At 35.1% G+C, this 16703-nt stretch overlaps 1 protein-coding gene across 5 annotated transcripts in view; it reads left to right on the forward strand.

Moving 5' to 3' along the window:
* TUSC3 (tumor suppressor candidate 3) overlaps positions 1–16703 on the forward strand; it is a 183553-nt gene that overhangs the window by 76402 nt on the left and 90448 nt on the right. For 4 of the 5 annotated variants that reach the window (XR_009538279.1, XM_060136534.1, XM_060136536.1 and 1 more), the window contains exons 3-5: positions 796–913; positions 5284–5424; positions 9340–9480. Coding sequence is in view for 4 of the 5 variants with exons in the window: in XM_060136534.1 (XP_059992517.1) it covers positions 796–913; positions 5284–5424; positions 9340–9480 (400 nt within the window). In the remaining variant the exon portion in view is untranslated. Of the gene's footprint in view, positions 1–795; positions 914–1614; positions 1766–5283; positions 5425–9339; positions 9481–16703 lie in introns of those variants that run through there. The other variant, XM_060136537.1, reaches the window with a different exon arrangement.

Raw genomic sequence — 16703 nt, forward strand, 5'->3', positions numbered from 1 at the left:
TGTTGCTTCTTTTTCCATGACTATACCTACATCCTTCTAGCAACACCGTTTCTTTATTTCTACTCCCTGCCTTCACCTAACTATAGAGCTTTAGTATCTGGCATATCAACAAAATGTCCAATAGAAACAAATTCAAAATAGGAGTAAATATGCTCTTAGAGAAGAGCTTGTTTGTGGCATTTGGTTTAGCTACTCAAATTTTTGCTTACTTTTAGGTGTGAATGTAAATGCATTTTTAGATAGATGGAATATATAAAGGTGCAGTACAACTGTATTTACAGTTTTAAAACATATATCCATGATTTTTATTTCTCCATTAAAGTGAATTCCAAAATTCTTAAAAATTGCTCTGTGCCTGTTACTAAAAATCATCAGAAGATTTAAGTTATATGTATAGGAGACGGCACAAAATGATTTTATCCCCTGTAATAAGAGTTGTCGGGCTTCTTATTTAAAGGGTCAGGATGGGCTTTTTTGCCCACACGCTTTCTATTAGAACTCCTCCACTCTGCCCTTATGTAGTGTAATAGCAAACATAGCAGTAAGTAAAGGTATCAGTGTGGCTGTGATGCAGTAACCCTTTATTCACGAATGACAAAGTTTGAATTCTGTATAATTTTTACCTCATGGAATATTCTATTTTTTTACCTCCGTTTAAACTATAAAATCTACTCTTAGCTTGCAGTTCATACTAAAACAGACCAACTCTTGTCCCAGAATTACCTGTTTTATTAATAGCTTTGTTAATGTTTCAATACTGATAATGTTTCTACTCTGTCCCATTATCCTTATCAGGCAAGCTAACGAAGAATATCAAATACTGGCTAACTCGTGGCGCTATTCCTCTGCTTTTTGTAACAAACTCTTCTTCAGTATGGTGGACTACGATGAGGGAACAGATGTTTTTCAGCAGGTAAAAGAGTTTTGTTTTAATAACATATTTAATAGAGTTAGTTAAGATTGCCGCATCTCTGTTTGCCAGATAAAAATACAATTCAGTGCATGCAATGAGTAGTTATTAATTATGTGATATGATTACAATAATTACAGTCAATGTTACCTTTATCAGTACATAGTTTTTGCCATTAGTGAGTAAACACATTTTGACTTTTCCATTATAGAGGAAGTATGTTTTTTCAGCATACAGTGGCAGTTTACATGCATTAGCCTTATTTTGATATATTGTATGTGGTTTGGGTGGTATTTTGCATAAATTTGTGAAATTTTATATAAGATTCAGTGTAAGTTTTACTTAACCTTTATGCTGCTTTGGGGGGATATAAGGCCTTTAAGGGGGTAATTAAAGTTATATGCGGTCATAAGGATGGGACCCTAACCCAATGGGACTCACGTCCTGCTTCCTATAAGGATACCAGTCCTATTGGAATTTGTCGTGATTACATCATCATCGCTAACATTGAGTCCTTATAAGTCCAAGGACTCTTCTAAGTACTTCATGTGTTTTCTTTCATTTAGCTTCATAACAGTCCAAAGAGAAATATGTTGTTTTGTTTTGTTTTGTTTTGTTGTGGTACGCAGGCCTCTCACTGTTGTGGCCTCTCCCATTGTGGAGCACAGGCTCCGGACGCACAGGCTCAGCAGCCATGGCTCACGGGCCCAGTCGCTCCGCAGCATGTGGGATCTTCCCGGACCGGGGCACGAACCCGTGTCCCCTGCATCGGCAGGCGGACTCTCAACCACTGTGCCACCAGGGAAGCCCGAAATATGTTGTTTTTATCTCTATTTCATAGATGAGGAAATTAAGGTATGGAGAGGTTAACATCACTTGTGCAAGGTTACAGAGTTAGTATATGGAGATAATAAAATTAAATGGTGATAGAATTTGAGCTCAGCTGTCTGGCTTCTTGATCCCTGCTGTTACCCTGCAGGTATTAATTTCTTGTATTTATCACTACTTGATCATGCCTTTCAAATGTAAAACTTAGTGCCATACCCAGCATTGATTAGTTTGGGTATCTTGGTCTATTTTATTTTTCTCACATGTGACACTCTGGTGCAGTTCTTTACCACGTCATGGAAAAGTATTTAGTTCTGTAAAGACTCAAGCTAATTGTAAATGGTCCATTAGTGAGTGTTTCTGCTTACTTGCTTCCAGATTGATAATTCATTCTTCTTTGACAGTTTCTAGTTGAATAGAATAAATTCTCTCCTTTTGCCTTCAATACCCTTTACCCTTGGGCTTTCCTATTAGTATTCTTCATTTATTTTTTTCTTATAAATTTATTTTACCTTTTGGGCATGTTTCCTTTTGTCTGTCTATTCAGGAAGTATTATTGAATTGGTGAGAAAAACATACATAGTTCTTCCCCATAAGGAGCTTATAGACTAGGGAGCTAATAATATAAAAATAAAGAAAAACACATAAACATAAATGTGTAATTTCAAATAACCTCGTAAAGATAAATTACAGTACTATAACATCCAAATATTTTTTCATGTAATTTATACGTCTGTGTAGAATCTCAGGAGACTTGGCCTTAGAGATCATCAGATGGTAGTGCTATATATATAGCATTTGGTATATACATGAATATATATGTTCACTCAGTATATACATGAATCCTCTCTGCCATCTTAGGAAACAGTCACCCAGGTCCAGTCTGATTGCTAGAGCAGAGGCTTCAAGCCCAAACATCTACCCTGGCCAGGCGTGGAAGCTGAATGAGGGAAACCAGTTACATGAGTTTAGTTTCATTATGGGATCTTTGTTTATGTACATACTTAGTATATTAAAAACATTAGTTCTTCACTTGAATAATTAAATATGTTCCCTCCGATCTTTATTAGAACAAAATCTTTCTTGGTCTTTTTAAAAAATACATATATTTAATGGAAACACTCAAATTTCACTTTTTTCCTAACTGCTGTAAGAAATAAAATCAGCAGAATGCCATGCAGCTGACCGTTGGTTTCACTGGCATGGGTGGGGCTACAGTGGACTGGACAGGACCAGCCGACCCAGTGAGGGAGATGCAGCTCAGCTCTCTCTCTAGTGAAGAAATGCAGGCCAGTGGAGCTAGCTCTGTTTTTCAAGTAGAGACCCAAATAATGAATTTTTATATGAAATTTCCCTATCTTTAAAATGTTGGTAGCTAATTCGAATTAAAGAAAACCAAACAAAATTGTGGGACAAAGTAATCCTTCCTTTGTGCTAGGTACTGACTATATGGGCTGCCAGTATATAAACATATAGATATACTGTTAGATATAATTGTTGAGTTCTTTTATATGCTTTAAACATTTTTTTTAACTTTGGCATAGATGTAAGAGTTGAAGTCAAGGGCTTCCCTGGTGGCACAGTGGTTGAGAGTCTGCCTGCTAATGCAGGGGACACGGGTTCGAGCCCTGGTCTGGGAGGATCCCACATGCCACGGAGCAGCTGGGCCCATGAGCCACAGCTACTGAGCCTGCGCGTCTGGAGCCTGTGCTCCGCAACAAGAGAGGCTGTGACAGTGAGAGGCCCATGCACCACGATGAAGAGTGGCCCCTGCTCGCCGCAACTAGAGAAAGCCCTCGCACAGAAATGAGGACCCAACACAGCCAAAATAAATAAATAAATTTATTTAAAAAAAAAAAAGAGTTGAAGTCAAGATTGTTTTTAATTGAAAAATTTCCTCAGGTTAATTTTGAATCAGCAGAATTCCAAACACAGCACTGCTTCGTTTTTCCAAAACCTAGCCCCTGGCTTAGCAATGAGAGTTTTCATTTTAAAATGCAGCATTGCATAAAAGTTATAGCTGCTAATGATTTTTATGGGGAATTATAATTACAAAAATAGCGAAGTGTATATTTTGTTTTACTTGGGAACTACTAAAAGGTTCTTAATGCGTATGTTTTCTTTCTTGCTAACTACTGAATCGCATTTTGTTGAAGTACTCTCTCTAAACTGATGTTTTAAAGCACTGTCGCTGTGGTGTCTGGATATGATATTAAGAACAAGTGAAGAAATTTGACAATCTCTGGCTTGTTGGAGACTTGTTTGGAAAGTAAATTATATGTGATTCCCGTGTGATGACTGAGGCTAAGTGTCTGACAGCAGGCCAAAAAGTTAATGATGTGTTAGAAGGTGCTCTGCACTAGCAGTCAGGAGTGTGTTGTACCCTGCTTTGTGTAGCCTTGGGAATTTGTACATTTTAATTAGGATGAAAGCTTTGAATTGTATTTTTTTAACTCTAAAATTCTAGGATGTGAAGTGTCTTAGCGTGGAGTTTCTGATTGTTCTAATGCAGGGTACTTCCTCTCCCTTGAATCTTACATTTACATATTGGCTTACATATTGGCTGTAGCTATCTCTTGCGCATCTGTCAGGAAACACATGAACAAAATGTGGAGGGGGAGAAATCACAGGGAAGAGAGGAATTGGTGACTGTGTTCTGTTCAATTTAATAAAAATTACTTAATGTCCGTAACATGCAGGCCCACAGCTGGTACTGCTGTATCTTTACCTTGATGACAGCAAGCATGATCTGATGTTTGTTGTTACTTCAATTTGCTTTTTATTCTCATTATTGGGGAATTCTGAACTATATATTGGAAGTCAGGACCAAAAATCTCTTTGCCTTTCATTTGAAACATTTTTCATAATTCTTGGGCAGCAAGAGTTTAATCTGTATGTATGTTTTGCAGTTTACTTCTCAATGCAAATTAACCTCATATTTGTTTTTAGACATGATATTGTTTATACTAGAGTAGTGTTTTATTCAGTATACTTTTCAAATGGAGCTTGCCTTTAGAAAATAGTTATGAGATATAACCATTTTGAGACAGTTGAAATAATGGAGGAGTTGAACAAAAGTCTTTAAAGTTTTAACAAAGAAGTCAATATACTTGAAATTAATTACATGATATATTGCCGGTCCTTTTTCTTTAATAACTGCTTAAGAAGTGAAAACAGTCCATGTACCACCAAATTACAGTGTTTCTATTTTGCACTTTGAACCATTTCATTCTTTAGTTGTAGAATTCTAGAAAATAAAGATGGAAATGGCCGATGAAATAGATGATGCAGCTGAGAATGTGAATGATGTATGTTAAATGTGAAGGTTCAGCAAGCTTGGCCTAATCCCTAAGTTCTTTTCTATTCAACAATATAGTAAGATGACTAAAAACAGTAGTTAAGCTCTGGAAAGCCACTTGGATTTTCATAATAAACGCTATCTTTCCAGAATTCATGCAGGAAAAAACCCCATAAAACGTCAGATGAAGGATATATAAAGATTGGTGGGATGTTGTATTTAGTATGTTTTATCTCATGTTTTACAGCTCAACATGAACTCTGCTCCTACATTTATGCATTTTCCTCCAAAAGGCAGACCCAAGAGAGCTGATACTTTTGACCTTCAAAGAATTGGATTTGCAGCTGAGCAACTAGCAAAGTGGATTGCTGACAGAACGGATGTTCATGTATGTTCATATTCCCTACCAGTTTTAATAACAGGCTAATTAGTGTGGTTTGGTAGAACGTTGTAATAAAGCCACCGGATTTTTTTTCTTTTTTTCAATTTCTCTATGGAACATTTCTCCTTGCTTCAAGAAAACTGCATCTGATAGCTGTAAGTTAAACTTTGAGTTAGGTGAATTTAAATGGTTTTTAAAATAATGGCTCTTAAAATATCAGGGAACCATTAAAGAATATATAAGTTAGGCAACCATTAAAGAATACATAAGTTAGGCACAAAGTAATTTCACAGGCTAAAAAATATACTGACTGTTGCTCAGCGGTCTTAGTAATCAAAGAAATTCTAATTAAAAAGCCAGATGTATAATTTTTAACTATCCTTTGAGCAAATAAAAATGGGATAATACCCACTTTTTCATGAGCCATGTGAGAAAATGCCACTGACATATACTGTGCTTGGGATATAAATTGGTGTAACTATTCTAATGGTATGTGTCATGTCTTTATTTTATGGAATTTAACTTAATAACTCCACTTGAAGGAATTTAACTTAAGGATATAATCAGGAATGATTTAAATTCTTAACCATAGGAAAAAAAGTTTAAAGTTCATTTTAATGGAAAAAATCGTAAAGAAATCAAATGTGTAAAAGTAAGAGACTAATTAAGTGTGCCAGAGGCTAGACAGTGGTGTGCAAGAGTATCTGATGTAGAAAGAAGCTTAAGGTATAACAAGTGAAAAAGAAAATAGTATTTATAGTATGACTCAGTAAAGCATAAATATGAGTGTAGATGTATAGACAGTTTATTCAGCAAGTAAATGAACAAAAATGTTGATGATAGTTCATGTCTGTGTGGAGCGCTTAATGTCACCAGAATGTTCTACAGTGAACAATTATAACCAGCTACTTTAAAATTATATTTACCTTAGAAGTAATTCAGAAGCATTGATTTTTACCATAAGGTGTAAACACATTTATTCTCAGTTGAGAAAGACGTCTCTCATATTATACTACCGTCATTGTAAATAAAATAATATAGGTATTAATGATATTTCGGTGGCTAAACTTACTTCCTAACTCATCAGTTTTTTGGAAATGTTTTGGCAGATATTCAGCTCTACAATGTATCATTTATTTGGTACAAAATATTAAAGGTAATATGGAAAAGTACTATTAATTCTTTATAAGAAATACTAAATTTTAATCAGAAATGATTCTAACCTATTATCATACTTACGCATTGTTAGTAGATATTTTTTTACAAATGTGGATCTATTTATAAATAATTTCAAATTAAAAAGTTCCACAGATGAAAATAGTATAAATAGTTCCAGTGTATACCCTTTATCAGGATTCACACAGTGTTGACTTTTTACAACTTTTGCTTTGCCATTCTTATTCTTACCTCTCCTCCACCCTGTCTCTCCACACATACTTACACACCCACACACAGTCTTTTTCTGAACCATTTTAAGGTGAATTGCATCTCCTAAGAAATACATGAAGATGGTACGGTTACCACCTTCACAGATTTACACTGGTATAATATTTCTATTTGAGCTATGGTATATATTCTAGCTTTGTCAGTTGACCTAATACTATCCTTTAATAATATTTTCCCACCTTCAGTACAAGATCCAGTCTAGAGTTAGGTATTACATTTACTTGTCCTTTAGCCTTGTTTAACCTGGAACATTTCCATAACTTATCTAAAACTTTGACATCTTGAAGAATATAATCCTCTCGCACTTTTTGAACTGAATGATCCTTATTTGATTTGCCTGATGTTTTTTTTTTTTTTTGACTGGATTCTGCTAATGCATTCTTGACCACAATACCACAGAGGTCATGTTTTGTTCTAACTACATGTATAGCCCATGATGCCCTCTGTCCCTCATTGGTGATGTTAATTTTGAACATCTTATCATGGTGTCTTTTATTTCTCCATTATGTAATTACTATTCTCCCCCCCCCCACTTTCTAATTAGTAAGCTATTCTAATTAGTAAGCTATCTATGTGGAGATACCTTAAGATCATGCAAATATCTTACTCCTCATCAAAATTTTGTCAATATTTAGCATCCATTGATGAACCTTGCCTGATCCAGTTTTTATCATGATGGTTGCAAAATGATGATGTTCCAGTTCCAGCACTTTGTCCATATTTCTAGTTGGCTCATAGCATTCTACTGTAAGCAAGAGTCCTCCCCTCTTCATCACTTACTCATTCATTGGTACAGACTCATGAATTGCTTTTTTTTTCCTCCAGTGGTTTGTAAGTTATTACTGTGCCTAAATGTTTTGGTGCCAAAATTGTTCTAGATTTGACTAGTGGGTGTCCCTTCATGCTGGCTTCCCTGTCCTTGTAACATGTCTCCATCATTTTCTTTTAAACACTTTCTTACTTTCTGACATAATATGTCTCAGGATCATCTTGTATCTACACATCTATTCTACCCAGTGCTCAGTTAGCCATCTCTCCTAGAAGCCTTGGTTTCCTCTCATGGGGAATGTTACTGGAACCAAGGTCTGTGAAAATTACAGCTACTTTAAAAAAAGTAGTCTGTATGCTTTGATAGTCACCATCAAAAACTGAAAATACAACCCAAGAATGGGAGAAGTGTTTGCAAATCATTTTTCTTATAAGGGACTTATATCTAGTATATATGTAGGACTCTTAATAACCGATAAAAAGGCCACCCAATTAAAAAGTGAGCAAAGGATGTGAATAGACATTTCTTCAAGGAAAGTATACAAGTGGCCAGTAAGTACAAAAAAGATGCTCAACATCATTAGTTATCAGCAAAATGCAAATCAAACCCACAGTGAGATACCACTTCACACCCACTAGGGTGGCTAGAATCAAGAAATGATGTCATAAGCAAATACGAACCCACATACACCACTGGTGGGAATGCAAAATAGTGCAGCCACTTTGGTAAACAGTTTGACAATTCCTCAAACCATTAAACATAGAGTTTCTATGTGACCCAGCAATCCCACTCCTAGGTATATACCTGAGAGAAATGAAAACATACACCTACACAAGAACGTGTACAAGAATGTTTATAGCAGCATTATTCATAATAGCCACAAGGTGGAAACAACCCAAATACCCATCAACTGATTAAGTGATTAATGGATAAACAGAATGTGATATCCATACAATGGAATATTCAGCCATAAAAAGGAATGAAGCAGTGGCACATTTTCCAACAAGGATGAGCCTTGAAAAGATGATGCTAAGTGAAAGAAGCCAGTTACAAAAGACTACATATTATATGAAATTCCAGAATAGGGAAATGTATAGAGACAGACAGTAGAGTTATTAGTGGTTGCTTAAGGTTGGAGGGTGAGAGGAATAAGGGAGTGAATGCTAAAGGGTATGGGATTTCCTTTTGAAGTGATTCAGATGTTCTGATACTGACTGTGGTGATGGTTGCACATACCTGTGAATATGCTAAAAAAAAAATTGGATCGTGTACTTTCAAAGGGTGGATTGTATGGTATATGGATTATAGCTCAATAAAGCTATTAAAAAACACCTTTTAAAAAGTTCCAATTCGAAATAATACAAGTATTATACCCCCCATCTCACCTCTACTTTTTACCAGATGATTCCATGTTCCATGGGTGAACCAGAACAGCTCTGGGATGAATATAAGTAGGTTTTGCATATATTTAACTGTATTCACCTAAAAGCGCCTGAAGAGCAAGTCGTGTTACATAGCTATGATGTTTTAAGGCATGTATTTTTTGACTCATAAAGAGCAAAAGGAATGTTATTTCCAGGTATGAAAAGTAAGGTGACACCTTTCTGAATTATTTGTGTTAAAAGACTGGAAGGACTAGAATATGGTTCAGCGAAAAAGATTAATATTTTTCTTTAACTTTAAAAACTTTCATTGTATTCTTGCAGATTCGTGTCTTCAGACCACCCAACTACTCTGGCACCATTGCTTTGGCCTTGTTAGTGTCACTTGTGGGTGGTTTGCTGTATTTAAGAAGGAACAACTTGGAGTTCATCTATAACAAGACTGGTTGGGCCATGGTATCTCTGGTATGTTAACACATTTACCCTATTTCTTTGTGTAATGGTATAAGTTGTATAATATTAACAAAATGAGCCAGATTATTACTATAATGGAAATCAAGTCTGGATGAAAGGAATTAACTTTTTAGGACTGAAGGTGATATAATTTAAGTTCAGTTAGTCTAGACTGTGCTATCTTCCTTCTACGTTTCACTTTTAAAATATAATGTCTTTCCCTGTGTACTTGGCATATTACAAGTGCTAAATGAACGTGTGTTGAATACATTTAGAAATATACTAAGAATTAGTAGTTTGGAGACTCTTACAAACTGAAGCAGTTGGAAATGTACTCATTCAGTTGTTTTTATCCAGCAACTCTTTTCTTGTGTCTCTACTATGTTCCTGATGTTTATTAGGTACTGGAGGTATAAAGGTAAGACATAGACCCTACCTGTACGTAATTCATCGTGGGGATACAAGCTAATCAGAAGACAAATACAGTGTAATGTTACACATGCTGTGATGGAGGTAAGCACAAAATATCATAGGAAGGTCACCTAATCTTGAGTGACGAAGGTCATGACAGGCTTCCTAGAGTGTGTGACATCATTTATGTTTTAGAATGATCACTTTGGTAGCAGTGGGCAATCAATTGAAGGGTATGTCTGGGATCAGGAAACCTGGTTAGGATACTATTAGGAGAATCCAGGTGAACGTGATCCTATTTCAGTTTGTACTAAAAGGATTTTTCTTCCCTTTATGATTGTGCTAAATTAAAAAAAATAATTAGCTAATAAAATGGAAATGTGAACAGCATATAAATAAAATATATTCAGTGATATATCTGATATTTAATAGTTATACTAATTAAAAATATTGGTGTAAAATAATAAATGGTAGCATAATATCTATATTATGCAAACTTAAATTCTTACTAGAAAATGGAGCTTTCCTAATTATAGTGGGTTACTATTTTTCTCTCTGCTTTTTATATTTTAAAGACATATGACTGTTTAAAGCAAAATATAACAGTGCATTGATGGATTGGTGGGTTTGTTGTGTGTGCATGACAATAGCATGTTAAAGGATAAATTGAGCTATGTTGTTGAAAAGTTCCTATATTTTACCTGATGTGGTTCAATATCAACTTTAACTTGACTGGGATGAGTTTAAGATACATATTGTAATCCTCAGAGGAACAACTGAAAACATAATACAACGAGATTAGCTGGAAAGCTAAGAGAGTGATTAAAATGGAATACTAAAAATATATAATTAACACAAAGGAGGAATGAAAGGAGGAACAGAGGAGTAAAACACAAGAAACCCAGTACAATTTAAAAAATGACAGACCTAAATACCATCATATCAGTCATATCCTATCAATATACTTATGTACTTTAAATATAAACAGATTTAGTACCTCAATCAAAGGACAGATATTGTCAGTTTGGATCAAAATGCAATAGCAGACTATGTGCTGTCACACAGAATATGTAAAGGATTATTGCTACTCAGTTATAAGACAGAAATCATGGTTTTAAAAAATGACACTCTGTTTATAGGTAAGATGGCATTATACATATGCCAACCTTTTTCTCCTGGTGATATAACTATAAAACGTGGAGAGAATGCAAGGCTCAAGTATTTGATGTTTTTAAAAAGTGTCAGCAGGTAGATCAGGGAAGAACATCAGCTTTCAAAATGACATCTAATTAGAAGATGTTGAGGGTTGATAATTTTTTGTTTACTATTTTGGTTTTTCTTGACTTAAACTCAGTTCAGCTTGAAAGTTGAAAGTGAGCCATGTGGAGCAAAGATATCTAGAAGATATCTGTGGTTCTGGCTCAAGGAGCAGTAAAGGGAATCTATAAAGCTCATCAACAAAATGAAAAGCTTTTGGTGTCATATTCAAAATATTGCTGTGAAGACTAATGTCAGGGAGCTTTTTCCCTATATTTCTTCTAGGAGTTTTACAGTTTCAGGTCTTATATTTAAATCTTGAATCCATTTTGAGTTGATTTTTGCGACTGGTATAAGATAGGAAGTAGTTATTCACCTTATTTTGTATGTGAATATTCACTTTTCCCAGCACTGTTTATTGAGGGGACTGTCCTTTCCCTGATGTATATTCTTTGCTTTCTTGTCAAATATTTATTGATGGCATATGCATTAGTTATTTGTGAGCTCTCAATTCTATTCCATTGGTTTATGTGATTTTTATGGTGGTACCATACTGTTTTGATTACTGTAGCTATGTTATATAGTTTGATTTCAGGAAATGTGATGCTTCCCACTTTTTTTTTTTTCCTCAGGATTGCTTTGGCTATCTGGGATCATTTTGTGGTTCCATATGAATTTTTGTATTGCTTTCTCTATTTCTGTGAAAAATGCCATTGGAATTTTGATAGTGATTGCATTGAATCTATAGATGGCTTGGGGTAGTGTGGACATATTAACAATATTAATTCTTCCAATCTAGGTAGTTGGATATCTATAGTTGGACACAAGATGCTTCCCATTTGTTTTCTTTAATTTCTTTCATGAATGTCATGTACAGAGCTTTCACCTCCTTAATAAAATGCTTAGGAATAGAATTTAACTGTTTTTGATACTGTTGTAAATGGGATTTTTAAATTTCTTTTTTGGATAATTTATTATTAGTGTAGAAATGCAACTGAGTTCTGTATGCTGATTTTGTGTTTTGTTTTGTTATTTGGCTGTGTTGGGTCTTCATTGCTGCACATGGGCTTTCTTCGCTAATCCTTGTTGCGGTGCGCGGGCTTCTCATTGCAGTGGCTTCTCTGTTGTGGAGCATGGGCTCTAGGTGCGTGGGCTTCAGTAGTCGTGGCACACGGGCCCAGCAGTGGCACAGGGACTTAGTTGCTCCATGGCATGTGGGATCTCCCTGGACCAGGGCTCAAACCTGTGTCCCCTGCATTGGCAGGCAGATTCTTAACCACTGCACCACCAGGGAAGTCCTTGGAAGTCCTTGTATGTTGATTTTGAATCCTGCAACTTTAGTGAAGAAATCAGTGATTAGTTCAAACCCTTTTTTGGTGCAGTCTTTAGGAAGATCATATCATCTGCAAACACAGTTTCACTTCTTTTTCTTGCCTAATTGCTCTAGATAGTACTTTAGTACTATGTTGAATAAGATTGATGATAGGACACCCTTTCTTGTTTCTGATCTTAGAGGGAAAGCTTCCAGCCTATCACAGTTGAACATATTAGTTGGGAGCTTATTGTATCTGGCTTTTATCATGTTGTTGTACATTCTTTCTATACCCAATTTATTGAGTTTTTATCATGAAAGGATGTGGAATTTTGTCAAATGCTTTTTCTATATCAACATCAATTATCATGTGATTTTTGTTAATTGATATATCTCATTGATTGATTTGCAGATGTTGAATCGTCTTTACATCCCAGGGATAAATCCTACTTGTTAATGGTGTATGACTCTTTTAATGTGCTGTTGAATTTGGTTTACTGTATTTTGTTGAGAATTTTTCATGTCTATTCAGCAGAGATATTGATCTGTAGCTTTATCTTTTCGTATTGGTGTAATACTGGCCTCATACAATGAGTTTGGGAGTGTTCCCTCTTTAATTGTTTGGAAGAGTTTGAAAAAGGATTGGTATTAATTCTTCTTTAAATATGTGGTAGTATTTTCCAGGGAAACCATCTGGTCTTGGGCTTTTCTTTGTTAGGAGGTCATTAATTACTGATTCAATCTCCTTACTTGTTATAGGTCTGTTCAAATTTTCTATTTCTTCATGATTCAGTCTTGATAGGTTTGTGTTTCAAGGGTTTATCTGTTTCTTCTAGGTTATCCAATTTGTTGGCATACAGTTGTTCATAGTAGTCTCTTATAATCCTTTGTATTTCTGTAGTATGAGTTTAATGTCTCCTCTTTCATTTTATTCATTTACCTTGTCACTTGCAATCATTTTTTCCTTCACGTCTGTTTTGTTTGATGAGTGCATAGCTACTCTGTTTTTTTCTTTTGGTTTCCACTTGTGTGAAATATCTTTTTCCATCCCTTTTTTTGAAATTATTTGTCTCCTTGAAGCTGAAGTGAGATTCTTGAGGGCAGCATATAGTTATGTCTTCCTTTTTTATCCATTCGTTCACTCTGTGCCTTTTGTTTGGATAACTTAATCCATTTATATTTAAAGTAACTTTTGGTAGATAAGGACTTACTAATGTTATCTTATTAACTGTTTTCTAGTACCATATTACAGTTTTAGAGTATTCTGAATTTGACTATATACTTGCCTTTACCAGTGTGTTTAGCATGAAGAATGTTTTTCAGTATTTCTTGTAAGGCAAATCGATTGGTGATGAACTTCTTACCTTTTGTTTGTCTGGGAAAGTTTTTTATCTATCCTTCATCCCTGAAGGATAACTTTGCCAGGTAAAGTTCTCTTGGTTGGCTTTTTTTTTTTTCTTGTAGCATTTTTAATGCTTCATTCCACTGTCTCCTGGCTTGCAAGGTTTCTGCTGAGAAATACACTGATAGCCTTAAGGGGGTGTATCTTGGAGGAGATGATTTAGGGTTGAAATTTGGTGGTACTATGCTGGGAGAACAGTATTTTGCAAAGTGGAGAAAATAAATTAGGGCAGGATTCTGCACGTTTGTGTTTAGCAAATATGCTTAGAGAGAGTAGTTTTGAAAATAAGTCTACTTTTTAGTAACTTTACTGCTGTTAAAAACTATCTTTTTTCCCTCAATTTTAATTACATCAGGAAGGGACATTCCCTAGGGATAACCTCTAATAAGCAAAGCAATCCTTTGACTTTTTCCAAAGACTTTTATGTAAATATACATATGTATAAGTATTTTTAAAAATATATTGTTCAGTGACAGTTGTATTTGTTTCCTAATTGTGAAAATTCAGATTTAATTCTGTTTTGGGGGTTCTTTTCATCAGGCATTATTTCTTAAACTTTCTGCCCCTTTCTTCTTTTCTCCTGGGACTCCAGTAATGCACAGATAGTTCCTTTTAGAGTTATGTAGGTTTTTGTCACTCTTTTCTATTCTTTTCTCTGTTCCCCCGACTGGATAATTTCAAGTGATCTCTACAGATTCTTTCTTCCAGTTGATCCAATCTGATGTTGATATTCTCTATGACATTTTTTATTTTATTTGTCATATTCTTCAGCTCCCAAATTTCTATTTGGTTCTTCTTTATGAATCCTATCTCTCTGTTAAACTTCTCATTTTGTTCATGTATTATTTTCCTGATTTTATGGAATTATCTTTGTGTGTTTTCTTGTAGCTCATTGACTGAGCTTCCTTAAAACAACTATTTTGAATTCTTTATTAGTTGGTCACTGGAAAATTGTACTCCTTTGATGGTGTCATGTTCCTTGAAATTGAAGTCTTGCATTGCTTTCTTCATATTTGAAGAAGTGTACCTCTTCCAAAATTAGGTGGCTTTGGGAGAGAAATTCCTTTCTTCAGTCATGTTAGGGACTCTGAGGCTTTCTCAGATCTTTTCTGTGGATAAGCCTGTTCCGCCTTGTGGGCATACTCAAGATTGTATCCTTTCTCTCAATCTTGTAAAGCTAGGTCGGGTGCTGATAGCCTCCCATTTGCTCACTTTCCCTAGGGTGTTGTTGAATGCTCTAGTTTGTGTCCTTTCTCCTAGTCCTGCAGAGTTGACTGGCTTTCTGCACGTGCCAGTAGCTGTCACAGAGGCTTACTTTCACCACCTTCAGGGTATGCCATGGCAAATGCTGCTTATGAACATAGAAGCAAAAAGTTTTTTGAAAACGTGTTACCAACCAAATTTAGCTAATTCATGATGAATTAATAAGAAAGTGAACTTTCTTAATTAGGTTAAGGGTATCTTAAAATTTCTAGCAAATATCTTAAAAATGATGCCTACAATCACCTGCTTTTCATCATTTTACGAGTGGTCTTAGTCAAAGCCTAAGAACAGAAAAAGAAATACAGGGAACAAAAAAGTGTAAAAGAGATTTACCTAAGATATGATTTGCCTATGGTATGATTGTCCATATGGAAATTTCATCACAATTTATGGAGAACCAATAATGAAATTAATACTAAGTTGAACAGTTTTCTGAATTCAAAGTCAGTCCCCAAGAATCATTAGTAAACAATTTCAATAGATAATTGAAAATATAGTCTCTTTCCCAATAGGAAGAAGCAAAGTAATGGTACTTAAAAATAAAAGTAAAAATAAAAAGTAACAAAAGAGGAAACTTTAATATATATGCATACAAATGTATATGCATACAAATGTATATGCTAAGTGTCAGTTTGTTCCTTTTGCCTTCTTGTAATAGCCCTTCCTCCTTCCATTTTTCTTTTCAACCAAGAATTAGTGGTGTTTATGACTGAGTTGGATGTGATAGGATAGACTAATAAGCAGCCCAAGCAAATCACCTTAAAGCACTCATCATCTGCAATAATAACTAGAGTCTAGAAATTCACAGAGAACCTCTATGGCTTTGTGGTAGATAGAGAAGTACAAATTTGAAGTTTGGATTTTTTAGAGTAAGGAAGATAAGAGTTTTCAAGGAAAGTGTCTTAATATTTTCTCACTTTTTGATAATTGAGTTAAAAGAGATGAATTAGTTTATACTCTGTTTAGTATAACTGGATACTATGGATGATCTCAATCACCATAGTCATTACGTTTCAAAGCGTTTTGGGTTTTGCTCAGGTTGCTTCATTCAGTAAAACTACCCAGTTTCTTGGTAAAAATACAGCACTTCTTTCAAAGTGTTGTTGGAAAGTTAAAACTCCTTTAGTATTTCAACATCAATATACCAAATTTTGTCACTGTTTCAGTCTACTAAAAAACTGTCTACTTAAGATGTAATCCTGTGGCTGAAGTGGACTCAGATGACATTAGCATGCCTTCTTCATTATTCTCTCTCCTTGAGAAGAGCCCCAGAATTATTGTTGAAAGTTAGTAATAACAGGCATTACTGTTTACTGCATCGCTTCCTTCTTTTGGGGTATGTTTTATATGCTTATTCCCTATAATAACTATGAAAAGGAATTTGTATTATCCTCAAACAAGGAAACTAAGATTCAGTAAACTCAATTTGCAGAAGCTCACACAGCTAGAAAATGGTTAACTGGGATTTGATTCTGTGTGTGTGTCTGACTTCAAGTTCTGTATTCTTTTCACAGTGCTGGGTTCTCTAAATCTGGGCATGTGTCTCGTATGCCGGATGTTTAACCCAGGGCATGCAGTGAGCCATTAGGA

Source organism: Lagenorhynchus albirostris, chromosome 21 (assembly GCF_949774975.1).
Source record: "Lagenorhynchus albirostris chromosome 21, mLagAlb1.1, whole genome shotgun sequence".
Lineage (NCBI taxonomy): Eukaryota > Metazoa > Chordata > Mammalia > Artiodactyla > Delphinidae > Lagenorhynchus > Lagenorhynchus albirostris.